The 18768-nt window shown below is 34.4% G+C and overlaps 1 protein-coding gene across 3 annotated transcripts in view; it reads right to left on the bottom strand.

The window, feature by feature from the left end:
* Positions 1 to 18768, bottom strand: part of LOC100255228 (protein ENHANCED DISEASE RESISTANCE 2) — a 78070-nt gene that overhangs the window by 44874 nt on the left and 14428 nt on the right. For all 3 annotated transcript variants that reach the window (XM_010663000.3, XM_059743155.1, XM_019225792.2), the window contains exons 7-11: positions 5830 to 5897; positions 5625 to 5741; positions 5434 to 5474; positions 5239 to 5339; positions 3321 to 3416 (exon numbers count right to left, since the gene is read on the bottom strand). In XM_010663000.3, the coding sequence (XP_010661302.1) occupies positions 3321 to 3416; positions 5239 to 5339; positions 5434 to 5474; positions 5625 to 5741; positions 5830 to 5897 (423 nt within the window). The remainder of the gene's footprint in view (positions 1 to 3320; positions 3417 to 5238; positions 5340 to 5433; positions 5475 to 5624; positions 5742 to 5829; positions 5898 to 18768) is intronic.

An 18768-nucleotide genomic window follows, 5' to 3' on the forward strand; every position in this document is an offset into this window, starting at 1 on the left:
CATTTATGTCCCAACCTGGGATCATTCATCAGTCTTCTTGTGCTCATACTCCTCAACAAAATGGGGTAGCTGAACGTAAGAATCGACATCTTGTTGAGACAGCTCGTACTCTCCTTCTCCATAATCATGTTCCTTTTCGTTTTTGGGGGGACGCTATTCTTACAGCATGTTATTTGATTAATCGTATGCCATCATCTGTATTACACGATCAGATTCCTCATTCCCTTCTTTTCCCTGACCAACCACTTTATTTCCTTCCTCCTCGTGTTTTTTGTTGTACTTGCTTTGTTCATATTCTCACTCCTGGACAGGACAAACTTTCTGCCAGAGCCACAAAATGCATCTTCTTGGGATATTCCAAACTTCAAAAGGGTTATCGTTGTTATTCCTCTGAGACTCATCGCTACTTTCTCTCCGCTGATGTCACTTTCTTTGAGGACTCACCATTTTTCTCCACCTCTGAGTCTCTTCCTGTTTCTGAAGTCTTACCCCTTCCCATTATCTCCCCACCTGATGCAGTGTCTTCTCGCCCACTTCAAGTTTATCATCACCGCCATTGTGTCGTTATTCCTCCTTCTTTGGCCGCGGTACCTGCTGACTCACCTCATATCCCTTCGGCTTCTCCTGCCCCGGCTCTGCCTCCTTCTACTGACTTACCCATTGCTCTTCGGAAAGGTAATCGATCTACTCGTAATCCTCATCTCATTTACAATTTTTTGAGTTACCATCGATTATCTTCACCCTATTCTGCATTTGTTTATACTATATCTTCTGTTTCTCTTCCCAAGAGCACCCCTGAGGCTCTTTCCCATCCAGGCTGGCGACAGGCAATGGTAGATGAAATGGCTGCTTTACACTCCAATGGCACTTGGGATCTTGTTGTTTTACCCTCTGGTAAATCTACAGTTTGTTGTCGTTGGGTCTACACAGTTAAGGTTGGCCCTGATGGTCAGGTTGATCGCCTTAAGGCCCGCTTAGTTGCTAAAGGCTATACTCAGGTTTATGGTTCTGATTATGGTGACACTTTCTCTCCTGTTGCCAAGATAGCTTCTGTTCGTCTATTACTCTCCATGGCTGCTATGCGTTCTTGGCCTCGTTATCAGTTAGATATTAAAAATGCTTTCCTTTATGGGGATCTTGCTGAGGAAGTTTATATGGATTAACCACCTGGTTTTGTTGCTCAGGGGGAGTCTGGTTTAGTGTGCAAGTTACGCCATTCTCTATATGGCTTGAAACAATCTCCTCGAGTATGGTTTAGCCGTTTTAGTTCTGTTGTTCAGGAGTTTGGCATGTTCCACAGTACAGCAGACCATTCCGTTTTCTATTATCATAACTCTTCGGGGCAGTGTATTTATCTGGTAGTTTATGTGGACGACATCGTCATTACAGGCAGTGATCAGAATGGTATTCAGAAACTAAAGCAACACCTTTTCACCTACTTTCAGACTAAAGACATGGGGAAACTCAAGTATTTCTTAGGGATTGAGATAGCTCAATCCAGTTCCGGTGTGGTTCTTTCCCAAAGGAAGTATGCTTTAGACATCTTGGAAAAAACCAGTATGTTAGACTGTAAACCGGTAGACACTCCTATGGATCCAAATGTCAAACTTATACCAGGACAGGGGGAGCCTTTAGGAGATCCTGGGAGATATCGGCGACTTGTAGGTAAACTGAACTGCCTCATCATTACTCGTCCAGACATTTCTTTTCCTGTAAGTGTTGTTAGTCAATTCCTACAGTCACCATGTGATAGCCATTGGGATGCTATAATCCGCATTCTTCGATATATCAAAAGCACACTAGGCCAAGGTGTGTTGTTCGAGAACAGAGGCCATACCCAAGTTGTTGGTTACACAGATGCAGATTGGGTTGGCTCACCCACAGATAGACGTTCCACTTCCGGGTATTGTGTTTTTATTGGAGGTAACCTAGTATCTTGGAAGAGTAAGAAACAAGATGTAGTGGCCAGATCTAGTGCTGAAACCGAGTATCGAGCTATGGCTCTGGCAACATGTGAACTCATATGGCTGAAACATCTTCTTCGAGAGTTGAGATTTGGAAAGAATGAACAGATGAAGCTCATCTGTGACAACCAAGCCGCTTTGCATATTGCATCCAATCCAATCTTCCATGAAAGGACCAAACACATTGAAGTTGACTGTCACTTCATTAGAGAGAAGATCGCATCAGGATGTGTGACAACTAGTTTTGTCAATTCAAATGATCAACTAGCAGATATTTTTACTAAATCTCTCAGAGGTCCTAGAATTAAATACATTTGTAACAAGCTTGGTGCATATAACATATATGCTCCAACTTGAGGGGGAGTGTTAGATAATGTATAATTATTTAGGTTATTTACTTTTCCTTTTCCTTTTCTTTCCTTACTGTATTGTGGGTCCTACTAGCATGTATATATATACCCAAGTCCAATGTGTATTCTTTACAGTTTTTCAATAACAATAGTTAAGGATTCTCCTTTTTCTCTCTCTCTCTTCACAATGGCCATTAGGTACAGTGGACTAATAATTGAGCCAGCATCTCAACCAACAGAATTCACCAAAACTTGTTTAAACAAGGAAAGACTTCTTCCATAATAGAAGCCAATACAAAATAATGTTTGCAAAAGAGATTTTCAATGGGAAGGCCAAAATAATGCAAATTATAGAAACGACACCTGAAACAAAATTTCTTCAATAAAGAAAAAAGTTACAATGGATTTAAAACAACATAGTGTAACAAGTCCACATAAAAACTTCAAAAGATGAAGAAACAACCATGTATCCAGAATAATTTTAAATTGCTCAAATCAGATGAGTATTACAGTCATAAACTTAAATGGTTTATTGCATGGGCTTATGACCATATATGAAAAATAAAATCCAATTAACCTATGAAGTGCCTTTTTGAAACAAAACCAGCCTTTATATAATGTACACATGCACACATCTAAAATAATCCAAATCATTCCTATGTGAATTGTTTTATGTTTTGGGTCACCAGCAGTCACTCAGATACCCCTCCCCTACACATATGCATGCCAAATATCATCTGGATTGGATATCAGTGCATTCCAAGACTGGGGCAGCTCTCAATTCCCAATCAACTTGGTATTTGGCATACATGACACATAGAAGATGCGTATGCAAAATCCAACAGATGCACTTCAACATGGAACCCTGACTGGGTGTAATTTGACGTGTATAATTTCACTTAGAAGGAAAATAGACACATTTGAAAACCTACTCAAGATCAAGTATGATGAAGAAAGTCACTGAAGAATATGAAAAACAAAGTCACTACAAGAGAGAAAACATTACGTTGGGTACCAGTATAGCTGCAGTCTATGATAAAGTACTGCAGTATGCCCATCAACCTCCTCTACTAAGCTACCATACTGGAAACTGCAATCCCACCTACACAAGAAGGAATTAGAGATCAAATTTAACATGAGAAATCTAGTAACTGTAATACTCATTAAAAAGAAATAGAGTATCATAAATATAAGGGTGATTATAAGGAGCAGTTCTGTTGCAATGATGAGTATAATCAAGAGGAAGGGTCTTGTTGTTCTGTGGTGCATGGTATATTAGGTGGCACTTATTTGGAGTTTGCTTGATATAGGGTTTTAGTGATCATGAACATGAACTACTAAGTTTCAAGATACATGGTGCTTTGTAATTAGTGCTACAATGATGGAACTTACATGTCATAGTGATCCACAAGGACATGGTTTGCCATGATTGGTCTATGTGGACTTTACAAAATAAGATATCAATATTTAGGGATCCTAACATGGGTAGGAGTTTTCATGGTATTGGTAGGGTCTTTTGCTGAGAGCTTGCAAGAGTTGTTCACTAAATCTTACTTGTGGCCTTTCCAGGATTTTCTTCTTGCAATTCACTTAAATAATATCAAATTAAATGAGGTTAGGAATTTAAGCTCTTTATTTGGTTAGTGTTTTATAAAAAGGTCAACACCAATATCTTGTTACAAGTTAGAAAGTCGTTTAAAGACCTAAGCCTTGAGCCCTTTCCTTTAGGCAATGTCAAGATAGTGGCTTATCTTTTCCTTCACTATCCATTTGCTTTTGAATTGATGTATAACTCATTCCAACTTCATATAGTCTTACAAGGATGCTTAGGGAGAAAGTTCTTAAGTAGTGACTAATTTGGATCAAGAGGATGTAAAGATCTTCAATTATGCAAGGAGGCCTTTATACTTCATGTGGGACACTTTGCATTACCTCACTTCTTTTAGGGGTTGATTACTAAAGAATTCTCAAGCATTCCTTCCAGCAAGATTATGTTTGATTAGAAGCATCCCTTCCCCTTCACCCTCCCCCTTCTCTCCCTTGGTGGCAATTAAGGTGTCTTCTCATGATTTCCTCCAGGGTAATCTAGAGTAAATGGGATTGGTGACATCTTTAGATATTACTGCGGCCATCACTCATGGGATCTGGGCGGTCCGGGGGGGACCACCACAGCTCCTCTCTTCTCGAGAATCCATGTTAAAAGTTTTTTTTCCCAAGCTAGTCGATTTTGGTTTGACCACTGATGGAAACTTCTGGAGGAAATATTCTTAGGGATAGGGAGTCCTAGAAATTGAATGATTGAATTTGCAAAATTGTTGATGTTTTAGATGAATCAGCTTTCTCTTTCACTTAGATGCCTAACTTCCAATCAGTGGATTAGCAAGGTAACCGAGGAGCCTCATTGATAGAGAGGGTTCTGTTGGAAATTCCCTCCTTCCTTGAGTTCAAAACTTACAATTTCCCATGCAAAGTCACCATGATTTTGGTTTCTGGCTGTTCTCTTTGCTCACATGCTTGTATTTCTTTTCTTGTTTATAGGTTTGGCATAAAGGATAGCTCATTCATCTTTCTAACTTATCTTATGTTTCCCTCTCAATAAATAGATTGCTTTTTATCAAAAAAAAAATGAAAAATGAAAAACCATTTCCATAATTAGGTGGTAAAATCATGAGCTTCCTAGCTTAGGTATTTTCTTCTACTATTTTTGGCATGTTTTGACAAAGACTTTCCAAACATGTAAAAAGTAATAAATAAGCCACAATGTAGCAGGAAAACTTTCTAGTTGAGAACCATCAATTCTTAAGAAGGAACTATTTAATGAAGTATGTCCTGTAAAAATTTTCCATCAAGAACAATGAAAAACAATGAACTTTTAGTTGAACAAGAAAATTAGCTACTCAAATGTTAACAAGGAAAATACTCACTCAAACCGTGTGCTATCCATGTTCATCACAAGCTCAAATATCTCTTCACAGGAAGCCTCCACAACACCAATAGCCCCCATTGCTCTACTACAGCTCCTTGGCTGCATGTAACATAACGGAATCAAAATAACTAAACGATCTAAATTAACTGATAAGTAAGGGACTACAAAGTACATCCAGAAGGACACTACATACAAGGTAATCAGCTTCAAGAAGTTCCTCAAAAATGCGAAGTCCTGCAATAATTTGTCTAAACTATTATTAGTGATTCATGATGCCATTGCACTGTAGCTCAGGTATGAATAATCCAATCCCCATCTATGATATATCATCTTGATCATCACACAATTGAGAGAGAACTTAATAATAGACAACAAGTAACTTGCCATTCTGGCATTGAAGAAGGCGCCAATGCTTTCTGGAAACAACTTGATTGCTGTTATTCATATTCAATAAATCTTCATCAAACCTTCCTGTCCAATCAAGTACTGACTCAGGGGGACCTGCCAATTATATTGTTATTCATCAAAATGTCTCCAAAACATAATACAGAATAAGAAAACTAACAAAACAAAGAAAATTCAGAGACACCATTTCCAAATGTTGTTCTCCTTAGTAATCGAGGACCATGATCATCTTCATCCTCCAGTGCACTATACCTGTAAAAACATTTAGAAAGGAAAATTTTATGAGCACATTTTTGTAAATGCAAACAATAGTTAAGTTAGAACTATGAAAAGATGCTTACAAATCAGAAAGTATTATGGTACTCAGAATGTTTCCTATAAAAAGGATAAATAAAATAGAACTGAGACAAAAATGTATGTGATGCCAATGTGTAACTAGGAGTTGAACAACTAAACAGTGAAGCAGGCAAGGGAAATGCAAGTGCAAACACTTACTGAACAAGATCACAATTAATAAGATTGTATTAATCAAACAATATTGCAATATAATAATTGATGAATCCCAATACTTTGAACTAATCAGTCTTTTTGCACCAAAGAAGAAGAAGAAGAAGAAACCCCAAAAAGGCCCCTAGAGAGTAAAACATTATATAATGTTGTAACACCCAAGGGTTAAGTTAACCCAAAAATATAATTTGGGCCCTTGGCATAAATTTTGAGTCCTAGGGATTTAAAGCCATATGAGATTAAATTTTGTGTATGTATGTTAAGAATAATAATAATATAAAAACCTTAAAACACTTTCAAAATATTTATTAAAACTCTTTAAGATGCAGGTAGAGAACGAAGGGCAGAGATAAGTTAGGATTTTGAGATATAAGGTGAAGAGAAAGGGTATTATTCTCCTTTCAGAGAAAACTTCAAGGTAAGATTTTTTCTTCCAAAAAATATTTTCCTTCTCTCTAGAATACAATTAATATTTTAGTTTTAAAAAAAGAAATAATTAATAGAAAAATATGGTACAAAAGCCTGATCTACAAAGCTGAGTAGTAAATAAATAAATTGGGATTTAAGTGAACCTAGAATTCAAAGATTTTAAACCTAGAGTTCTTTTGATGAAGATTTGAGAAGCACTTAACACTACAATGGAAGTTTGGATATAGTAGAAATATCATATGGATCTGCACATTTTATTTTCAAAGAGTATAAAAAAAATAAAAAATAAAAAACTAAAAAAATAAACGAGTTGTTGTGGTGAGATCAAATCTCACACCCATGAATGTTTTGTTGGTGTGGGTGAATCCATAGGGTGCTACATATGGACATTATATGATTATTATTGTGAAATGATGAGAATAGTGCAATATAATTGAGAATTTCTTTAGTGTGTTTTAGGGTTGGAAAATAATGAGATGTTGTTTGGAAGTAGTATGTATTTTTAAAGGCTTATACATTGTTAAAGTGGTTTTGGTGTAGTATTAAGTATAGGAGAATTTGGCATGGGCACCATGCAATTTTCATGCATGATAGATCTTCTTATGTGGAGACCACACCTTTGTTGTGTAGAAGATTTAATCTTAACGGAAGGTTGAATAAATGTTGGAAGGTAGGATATCAGAAAACATTAGGCTAGAATTTCTTTGGGAAGAAATTTGAGTAATTCTATAGGAAAAAAAAAAACGTTAAGTCAACCTAAATAATGGAGATTGGATTTTTTCTCTAAATGAATTAATTCACCTAATTTTGGTATAGGGTTAACTAATAAATAAATAAATAAATAAATAAATATATATATATATATATATATATGCTCTAAAACTTCAATCTGAAGGATTCCTTTAAATCTCTTGGGTGATTTATGAGAAAATTTTGTAACTCTATTCCTTTGGGATTATTGAACTCAAGTAAGAGGATTTTGTGAAAATATGGTTTTTTGTTATAAATGATCAAATATATATATATTTTTTTTTTTTGTAAATTCTGAAAAATATTTAGATAAGTTTGAAGTACAGAAATTGGGAATTTTTTTAATTGACCCTATTTTGCCCCACATGTGCATTCTAATTATCTGTTCCTAGTCAACAAGGGAAAAGATGTTGACCTTTATTACCCTTAATAGGGGTAACAATAATCTAAAAACTTAGCCAATAGGGTAGTTACTGACCTATGGTATACCATTAGATTAGTTCTAGTTTTGCCGATCAAAATGTAATGACTTCGCCACTTTTGTAAGTCCCACTATGATGGACATTTTTATTTTATCGAAAATTTTGATTTGAGACAGTTTTGAAAATAACACATGTAATACAAGTTTATTTTATATGATTGGGCTCATGTGACAAACATTCTCTATTTCACCTTTGAAAAATAAATGTACTTGATCTCTACCCCTTGTTGGGCTTTCAAGCTCACTCCTTTTATTAAATGTTTTCAAGTACACTTGATTCTAGGAAGGAATGACATGGGTAGGAAGGGTTTGAGAAGTTCCTTTATTTCTTTAGCTATGAGACTAGTTTAATTGAATATTTTTAGTATTAGTGGTTTATTTTACTACTACTTTTTTGGGAGAATTATCATAATTAGAGTTATGGATTTTTGTATGGAAAGGCAATTTCTCATTAAGACTTTTTATTAGTTTAATTACTACTTCACCCAGGTTTTGTGATTAAGATATTGCTAAATACTCTGACTTTACGCTTTAACCTTTAGGCTTCACATGTGAAATGATCATGGTATCCTGGCCTCCAAGTTTAGGTCATTACAAAGTGGTATCAGAGCTATAGGATATGATCCTATAGACTTCTCAACATAGTTGAGGTTGGGTTAGATTATGTGTGAAGAGAATCTGTATTTTTTTTCTTTTTGAAATTTTAGTTTTAGTTTCCTTTGTAATTCAATTATTATTTAGGATTATGTGTGAAGAGAATTCGTTGATCTTAGCAAGGTGGAGGTTATGGTTACTTGGAAAAGGCAAAAGGCCTACCACTATAACTGAGGTCAGAAGCTTTTTAGGATTTGATGGGTATTACAAACATTTCCCCAAGATCACTCTACCTTTGACTAAACATACGTAGAAGAAAATTAACTTTATATGGTCTGGTGAATGTGAGTATAGTTTTGAAGAGTTGAAAAATAGATTAGTGACAACTCCAATGTTGACTATTCCTTCGGGCTCAAGTGGATAGGTTATCTTTAGTGATGCATCAAACTATGGACTTGATTGTGTATTAATGCAACATGGGAAGGTTAGTGCTTTTGCTTTTAAACAATTGAAACCTTATGAGCTCAACTATTCTACTCATGAGCTAGAGTTGGTAACTATGGTTTTTACCCTTTAACATTTAGAGACATTATTTCCATAACTACACATGAAATTTACACAAACCACAAAAGCTTAAAATATTTATTTTCTCATAAAGAATTAAATATACGACAATTGAAGTGAATTAAGCTTCTTAAGGACTATGATTGCACCATTCTGTATCATCTTGGCAAGGCTAGTTGCTAATGCTTTGAGTAGAAAGTCTAGTAGTTCTTTGAAGCCCTACGAGGAAGATCACCTCATTTGTTGTGTGATTTGGAGAGATTGGGGGCTCACTTCACAATTTTGGATTCTGAAGTACTATTAGCTAGTCTTAGTGTTCAGTCAAATCTAGTTGAGAGGATTATGTCACCACGTGGGGAAGACTCATAGCTAATGCAAATCATGAATTGTGTTAGAAAGGTACTAAACCCGAGTTTACACTTTTAGATGATGGGATTTTGAAGTTTAGGATTAGACGATGTGTGCCTCAAATTAGATTTTTGAGAAAAGAGATTCTACAAGAGGCTCATAGCTCTAAATTTTCAAATCATCTTAGTGGGACCAAGATGTATAGAGATATGAGACAACTTTATTTGTAGCTTGGTTTAAAGTGAGATATTGCTTATTTTGTCGCAAGGTGCTTAACTTGTCAACAAGTAAAAGCTAAGCACCAATACCCAGTAATGCCATTGCAACCACTTCCCATTCCTAAGTGGAAATAGGAGCATATTACAATAGACTTTGTTTCTAGATTACTGAAGTCTTTGGGAGGTAACATATGGTTTGGGTAATTGTTGATAGATTAACAAAATCAGCCCTCTTTTTGCCTTATTCGGACCACATTTCCCCTATATAGATTGATCTTCTTATATGTCTAGGAAATTGTAAGATTATACGAGGTTTTGGTGTCTATTATTTCATACAAAGATTTTCGTTTAACTACTAGATCTTAGAAGTGCTTACAAAAAGCTTTGGGGACTCAATTGAGATATAGCATTGCCTTTTATCCTCAGATAGATGGTCAATCAAAGTTTGGAGGATATTTTGAGAGCATGTATCCTGGATTTAGAAGGTAGTTGGGAAGGCCATATGCCTTTGGTAGAATTTGATTATAACAATAGCTATCAAGCTAGTATTGGTATTGCACCATATGAGGCCTTGTATGGTAGAAGGTGTAGGTCCCTAATTTGTTGGGATGAAATTAGTGAGAGGAAAATCTTAGGTCCAAAGCTAGTTCAAGTGACCACAAACAAAGTTGCATTGATTAAAGAAAGACTGAAAATTGCTTAGAGTCAACAAAAAAGCTATGTAGATAATCAGAGGCGTAACTTAGAGTTTAAGGTTGGAGATCATATGTTTCTCAAGGTTTCACCTATGAAAACAATGATGAGATTTGGAATAAAAGGAAAGTTGAGTCCTAGATATGTTAAACCTTTTGAGATTCTGAAGAAGATTGACACTTTGGCCTATCGAGTTACCCTGCCCCTAGGATTATAGAGGATTCATAATATTTTTAATGTATCAAATTTGAGGAAGTGTATCCATGATCCTTTTCATACAGTGGAACTTGAGCCTCTACAACTAGTAGAAAATTTCACTTATGAGGAGTTCCCTGTTTAAATTGTTGATAAGATGGATAAGGTTCTTTGAGGTGTCGTGGTCAAAAGTTCAATGGAGTAATCATTTGGAAAAGTAGGCTACTTGAGAACTAGAAAAGGAGTTTAAAGAAAAATATCTATGCCTTTTTTCATATTCCACACACACCTAGTTTAGAGCACTGAAATTTTTTGGAGGAGAGGATGTAACAGCTAAGGGTTTAGTTAGCCCAAAAATATAATTTTGGACCCATAAGCTTAAATTTTAGGCCTCAGGGCTTTAAAGCCCATGGGCTTAAACTTTGGGTTGTAAGCTAAAAGAAAAAATAAAGTAATAAATAATAATAAGAATAATAATAATAATAATATAAAACCCTAAAAAAAATGTTCTAAATAGTTATTAAAAATCTTTCGAACATTGTAATGAACAAAGCACAGACACAAGTTAGGATTTCAAATCCAAGGTGAATAAAAGGGATATTTTTCTCTTTTCAGAAAAACTTCAGGATAAGAGTTTTAGTTCAAAAATATTTTCCTTCTCCTTAGAATAGATTGTTATTTTAGTTAAATAATAATTAATAGAAAATATGTAAATAAATAAATTGGTGTTTAAACGAATCTCAAATTGATAAATCTTAAACCTAGAGTTATTTTGATAAATATTTGAGAAGAAATCAATGCTAGAATGAAAGTTTGCATATGATGGAAATATCTTGTGGATTTGTACATTATATTTTCAAAGAATACAAAAATAAAGGTTAAAGTGGTGAGGTCAAATCTCATGCTCATGAATGTTTTGTTGTTGTGAGTGAATTCATAAGGCACTACATATGAAGACTATATGACTATTATGGGGAAACATTGAGAACAATGCAATGTGGTTATGAGAATTTTGGTAATGTGTTTTGGGGTTGGAAAATAATAAGCCATTGTTTAGAAGTAGTAGGCATTTTTAAAAGCTTTTTTAGGTTGCAAAAGTGTTTTTGGTGTGGTATTGAGCATATGGGAATTTTGCATGGGCGTCCATGCAACTTTCATCCATAATAGATTTTCTTTCATAGAGACTACACCTTTTTTGTGTAAAAGATTTGATCTTAATGGAAAGTTAAATAGATGTTAGATGGTTGGATGCTAGAATTTCTTAGGAAAGAAATTTGTGTAATTTTTTAGGAAAACAAAGTTAAGTCAACCTACATAATGAAAATTAGATATTTTCTCTAAAATGAATTAATTCACCTAATGTTGATATAGGGTTACAATATAAATAAATATATACTTCCGAGGAAAATATTTATTAGAACTTTAGTCGGAAGGATTCTTTCAAATCTCTCGGGTGATTCATAGGAAAATTATGTAACTTTGTTTCTTTAGGATTATCCAACTCAAGGGGATTCTATGAAAATATATTTATTTTGTTGTTATAAGTTATCAAGCATATATTTTATTAAAATTTTGAAAATATTTAGATAAGTTTGATGTACTAAAATTGGGAATTTTTTTTAATTGACTATATTTTGCCTTGCATGTACATTCTGGTTATCTGACTCTAGTCAATAAGGGAAAAGATGTTGACCTTTATTACCCTTGGCGGGGGTGATGATGATCTAAAAACCTAATTAATGGGGTAGTTACTAACATATTGTATACCATTAAATTGGTTCTAATTCCACCCACCAAAATGTAAGGAACATCTAAGGCTAGCAACTTCTATAAGTCCCACTATAATGGACATTTTTGTTCACAAATAGAAAATATATGCACATTTATTAAAAAAAATTGTTTGAGACTGTTATGAAAATAGCACATGTAACACAAGTTTGTTACACATGTATACCTTTTGTATAACCTTCCTTGGTTAATGGAGGTTTACTTAGTTCTTTTGATCAAGTTTGTACTTCATGGGGAGGATTCCTCATCCTTCTCATGTTTCTTTTCTCATTTAATACATATCTTTTGTTTTTGATAAAAAAAAAATACAAGTTTATTTCATATGATTAGACTCATGTAATAATCACTTCCTATTTCATTTTTGAAAAATAAATATACTTGATCTTTACCTTTATTAGGCTTTTAAGCTTATCTCCTTTTATTAAGGTTATATTTGTTTCCCGAAAAGTACGAAGGAAAGAAAAAATGTTAAAGAAGATAATTTCTCATGTTTCATTGTTCTATGAAAATTTTTAAAGAAAATCAAAATATAATTAAAATTAGTTGGAAATTTATGCATTTTTAAATAATTTAATCTTTATATAAAAGGGTTAAAATAAGTGAAATGAATTCAAAATATTATATAAAAATAATTTATTGACTTTAAATTTATTTTTTATTTTCCTTCACTTTTTCTTTGCTTTCATTTTTCCACTATATTTTATTTCCCTTATATTTTCTCTCACATTTTCCAAGAACCAAACATAACCTAAGTATTTTCAAGTACACGTGATTTTGGTAAGAAGAGAAATTCCTTTATTTCTTTAACTATGAGATTAGTTTAATTGGATTTTTTTTATTAGAAACAAAATATATATTGATAATAGTAAAGTCCAAGAGAAGGATGAAAGGTCTTTCCCACCAAATACAAAACCTAATCAAAGTAAGACTATACTCTTCCATTATACGAGGATAAATACAGATAAAGACATGTATAAAATATCACAAAAGATCAAAATCAAACTCTCTCAAATGTTATCCACCCCTTTCAAACTATAAACCGAAAGTCAGCTAAGTTGAATAATATTAAGTTGGATTCCCCTAAAAGTGACAGTACAAGAGGCTCAAAAGGAGGAGCAAAAGTAAAGAAGATCCCACAACATTTCTTTTGTTCTACACTTATCTTGAAAGAATGCTAAGATTTCGCTCTTGCCACACAATCCACAATACAATGAGGCAAGTGATCTGCCAAAGAGTCTTGCTCCTGATTGAATTCCCCAACCCTCTAAATAAAATAACCACCATATCTTCAATACTCCCAAGAGGAACCCAATCCATATTACCTATAGTGAAAAGCTTATTGCAAAGCCCCAATGTTATTAGGCAATATAGGAAAAGATGGTTCATAGATTCTCCACTCCCTTTGCAAAGAATACACCAATGAGGACTTAAAGATTTTTAAGGTCTTCTTACCTGTAGCATGTCACTGGTATTCATCTTCTTGTGCACCATTAACCAAGAAAAAGCCTTTACCTTTGAAGGGGCTTTTGATTTCCAAACAAAATTAGCTAGAAGGAATGGGATTGGATTTAAGGACTTGGACAAGACTGTGAAAAAAGATTTTACTAAGAATAAACCAAAGAAAGATAAGGACCAAACTCTTGAATTTGCAGTAAAACCAAACAAGTGCATTGAAGCAAGTAAAGACATGAGTCCTTTTAAAAGTTCAGTTTCTAAATCAATGAGATTGCATTGGAAGTTAAAAGTTTCAAGGAGGATAGAAATTACTAAGGACAAGTAAGATGGTGAAATTACAAGGCTTTCAGGACTTTTCCAAGTATACTCGGTTTATCGTAGGAGATGGGGAAAGAATTCGCTTTTGGGAAGATTTGTGGTGGGGGGACCAAATTTTAAAAGACCAATATCCAAGACTATTTCGAGTAGTAATGGATAAAAATATTCCAATATCTTCAATCCTTGGTTCGTCTCGCCCTTTCTCATGGAACTTTAATTTCCGTCGGAATCTAACCGATTCTGAGATAGAAGATCTAGAGCGCCTCATGCACTCTCTAGATTGTATGAACTTATCCACTTCCGCTTCAGACGCGAGATCATGGTCCTTATGTTCTTCAGGTTTGTTCACAGTCAAATCTTTCTTTACAGCCCTGTCCCAAATGCTTGATTCATCTCCATTTTTCCCCACTAAGTTTGTTTGGAAATCTCAAGTCCCTTTCAAAGTTAAGGCCTTTATCTGGCTTGTGGCACATAAGAAGGTGAATACCAATGACTTGCTACAATTGAGGAGACCCCACAAAGCTATTAGCCCTAACATATGTAAGTTGTGTATGGAACAAGGAGAATCAGCAGATCATCTCTTCCTTCATTGCTCAGTTACGTTAGGGTTGTGGCACAGACTTTTTCAGCTAGCCAAGATGGATTGGGTTCCTCCGAAAAGCATTTCAGACATGATGTTCATCAATTACAAAGGTTTTGGCAAGTTCAAGAGAGGGGTAATTCTATGGCAAAACGCAAGTATAGCGTTAATCTGGGTTGTGTGGCGTGAAAGAAACGCTAGGATATTTGAGGACAAGGCTAGGAATGCAGGGAATCTTTGGGATTCCATTCATTTCCTTGCGTCCCTTTGGGCGTTTTGTTCAGCGGGTTTTAAGGGCACCCCCCTTAACGTACTACAACTTGATTGGTTATCAGTGTGTTGTTCAAATAGTTCTATTGGGACGGTCTAGTGCTTTGTTATTTTTTCTTGTTGTCTAGTTTTCTTTTGGAGGGAGGATTTCTCATCCTCCTTTTGTACTTCTTTTCTATCAATATATTCTAGTGTGGTTTCCTATCAAAAAAAAAAAAAAAAAATATTTCTCACTGAGACAACTCTATAAAGACCTAAAAATTGTGAACATAATGATTGATTTCCCCACCATAAATCTTCCCAAATTCGGATTTTCTCCCAATTCCTCACCACAAAGCAAGTTTATGGGTAAAAGTCCTGAAAACCTTGTGCAATAGCCTTCCAAGGACATCTGTTTGACCATCTAATTGGATATTTTTTATATTAATGGTTTATTTTACTACTACTTTTTAGGAGAATTGTTATAATTTGAGTTATGGATTTTTGTATGGAAAGACAATCTCTCGTTAAGACTTTTTGTTAGTTTAATTACTACTTCACAAAGATTCTGTGATTAGCATATTGCTAATTACTCCAGGCTTCACATGTAAAATGACTATAGTGTCTTGACCTTTGGGTTCAAGTCACTACAAATATTGATGAACACTTCATACTAATCAATGTTTTCACACCAAAGAAGAAACAATATTGATGAATCCTAACAATATCACTAATCAATGTGTTCAAACCAAAAAAGTAAGAGATCTCAAAAGAAATATTACATCACGTTAACTAGTTTTTTGCACAACAAAAATAATGCATCACAAAATCTTCAAAAGAAATATTATTAACTAGTTTTTTGCACCACTAACATAATGTTGCATCACAAAATACCCATTGAAATAATGCATCACAAAATCTTCAAAAGAAATACTATTATTAACTAGTTTTTTCGCACCATTGACAAATAATACATAATGTTGCGTCACAAAATACCCATTGAAATAATGCATCACAAAATCTTCAAAAGAAATACTATTATTAACTAGTTTTTCGCACCATTGACATATAATTTTAGCATAACTTTGTTGTGTTGAATCCTATATTCTTAAAGGGATGAGGTAAGGTTTTTAATGTTTAGGGTTAAAATGTCGAGAATAGTTATTAGTATTACTCTTGAAAGATGAGGTATGTTTCATAAATTAGCACCATATTTTGGGCTAGGCTAATGGAAATTTTTTTTTAAAATTATTATTATTATTATTATTATTATGATATCATTATCATTATCATTATCATAGTATTATTCCTAAAGGATGAGGTATGTTATATAACTTAGTACCATATTTTGAGCTAATAGATTCATATCAAAACCAAAGGTTTTAATGTTTAGGGTTAAAACATAAAATGTCCAAAGTGGTTAAAACGTAAAATGTGAAGCATCCAGAATGGTTAAAACGTAAAACGTGTTAACTTTGGGATTTTTTTAGAATTTCTCTCTCGTATTATTTCAATAGAATTACATCAAATATATACAAATTATAAGAGGTCAAAAATGGAAAGAAAAAAAAAAGAAAAAAGGAAGGAGCTTATTTCAACAAAAAGATCAGCCAACTAAACTAATAAGAAAAAACTAGATTCAAAAATATTTCCTAGTTGGAAAGTCTTCCTACAGGCTGTCCATATTCTCTAACACTCCCCCTCAAGTTGGTGATTAAATGTTCTTCATCCCTAGCTTACTTATGATGTTAGAGAATAAATATGCTATAAATCCCTTAGTTAATATATCAACCAATTGGTTTTTTTTGGAAATGTAAGGGATGCAAACTAGCCCACTATACAATTCTTCTTTAATGAAATGTCGACTCACCTCTACATGTTTAGTACAGTCATGCTGAACAAATTGTGAGCTATGCTAATGGCTGACTTGTTATCATAATAAAGTCTCATTGCCCCCTCCCACCTAACCCTAAGGTCAATGAGTATGATTTTTTTCCAAAGAAATTCACATATTCCATGTGCCATGAATCGAAATTCTGCTTCTACACTTGATCTTGCTACCACTAATTGTTTTTTACTCCTCCAAGTTATCTCCTAAGAAAGTGCAATGACCAGAGGTTGATCTTCGATCTGTAATTGATCCAGCCCAATCGGCATTTGTATATGCTTCAACTCTGATTCCTTCTGCCCTTTGAAATTGAATGCCTTTGCTTGGTGTTGCTTTTAAATAACAAAGAATTCTAAATACTGCTTCTATATGTATCTCCTTGGGATTATGCATGAACAAACTCGCTACACTCACCGCATAAGCTTTGTCCGGTCTAGTATGTGATAAGTAGATCAACTTCCCTACTAGCCATTGATATCTCTCTCCATCCATTGGCACATCTTCTTTATCTCCATCAAGTTTGTGATTTAGCTTAATCGGGGTGTCTATTGGTCTACATCCCAACATTCTTGTTTCTTTGAGAAGGTCAAGTGTATACTTCTACTGTGAAAGAACTATTCCTACCTTTGATTGTGCAACCTCGATTCCTAGAAAATATTTTAACCTTCCAAGATCCTTAATTTCAAACTCATTTGCAAGTTTTGTCTTTAGTTTCTCCATTTCCTCCAAATCATCTCTTGTTACCGCAATGTCATCAACATATACTATGAGAATTGTTATCCTTCCCTTCTCTGAATGTCTAATGAAGAGAGTTTGATCCTCTTTGCTTTGACAATAACCCATGTTTTTCATTACTTTAGCAAATCTCCCAAACCAAGCCCTAAGTGATTGTTTGAGACCATAAAGAGCCTTGTTTAGTCTGCAAACTTTATCTCTCATGGAGTCTTCCATAAATCTTGGTGGTAGTTCCATATAGATCTCTTCCTCCAAATCTCCATGCAAGAAAGCATTCTTTACATCGAATTGCTAGAAGGGCCAATCAAAATTAGTAGCTAGAGATAACAAAATACGAATAGTATTCATCTTTGCCATTGGAGCAAAAGTTTCCTGGTAATCTATCTCTTAAGTCTGTGTATAACCCTTAGCTACCAATCTCGCCTTATATCTCTCTAATGTCCTATCTGCTCTATGCTTGGCAGTGAAAGCACATTTACACCCCACCTTTCTCTTGCCCTTGGGAAGATTAACAAGTTCCAAGTATTATTTTTCTTCAATGCACTCATTTCTTCCAAAATGGCTTTCATCCGATTCTCATCCCTAAGTGCCTCTTGAACAGTTTCAGGTACTTTTATAAAGCTAAGTTTGGAAACAAGTGCTTGATATGAGAATGACAAGTTGTCAAAAGAAACAAAGTTGCTTAGTGGATGTTGGGTGCATTGTCTTTTTTCTTTTCTAAGGGCAATAGGCAAATCAAGGTTACTAATGTCATTAGGGGTAGAGATAGTTTGATTTTCAGTACCTTTATCAGGGTGAATGGTTGGAGCATGTAGAGATTCTAAAGCTGGTTGCATCCTCCTTGAATAGACTTCAAGCGGCGTTGAACGATTCTCCCCCTCTTTCCTTTGAATGATAGACTTCGGCTTCTCTATGGACTCAGGAGGAACAAATTCTAGAGTATTGTGGGGTAAAAATTCAAGTGAAGAATTGGTTTTAGAAAGTGGAAGGGTAAGATCAGGAAAAAGTTCCCTATCTTCTATGAATGGCTCCCCTTGAAGATAAGATTGGGAGAAGAAAGGTTGTTGTTCATTAAAGGTGACATCCATAGTTACAAAAAACTTATGGGACTTAGGATGATAACACTTGTATCCCTTTTTTGTTGGAGAATAACTAATAAATATACATTTTAAGAGTTTGGGGATCCAGTTTAGTTCTATGATGTGCTTGAATGTGAACAAACACCACACACCCGAATATTTTTTGGGCTATTCGACTAAAACCATCAAAGTGTGGGTAGAATTGTGTGAGAAGATTTATGGGTTCTTTCAAATCAAGAACCTTGGAAGGCA

This window comes from Vitis vinifera, chromosome 15 (genome assembly GCF_030704535.1).
Source record: "Vitis vinifera cultivar Pinot Noir 40024 chromosome 15, ASM3070453v1".
NCBI classification, from domain to species: domain Eukaryota; kingdom Viridiplantae; phylum Streptophyta; class Magnoliopsida; order Vitales; family Vitaceae; genus Vitis; species Vitis vinifera.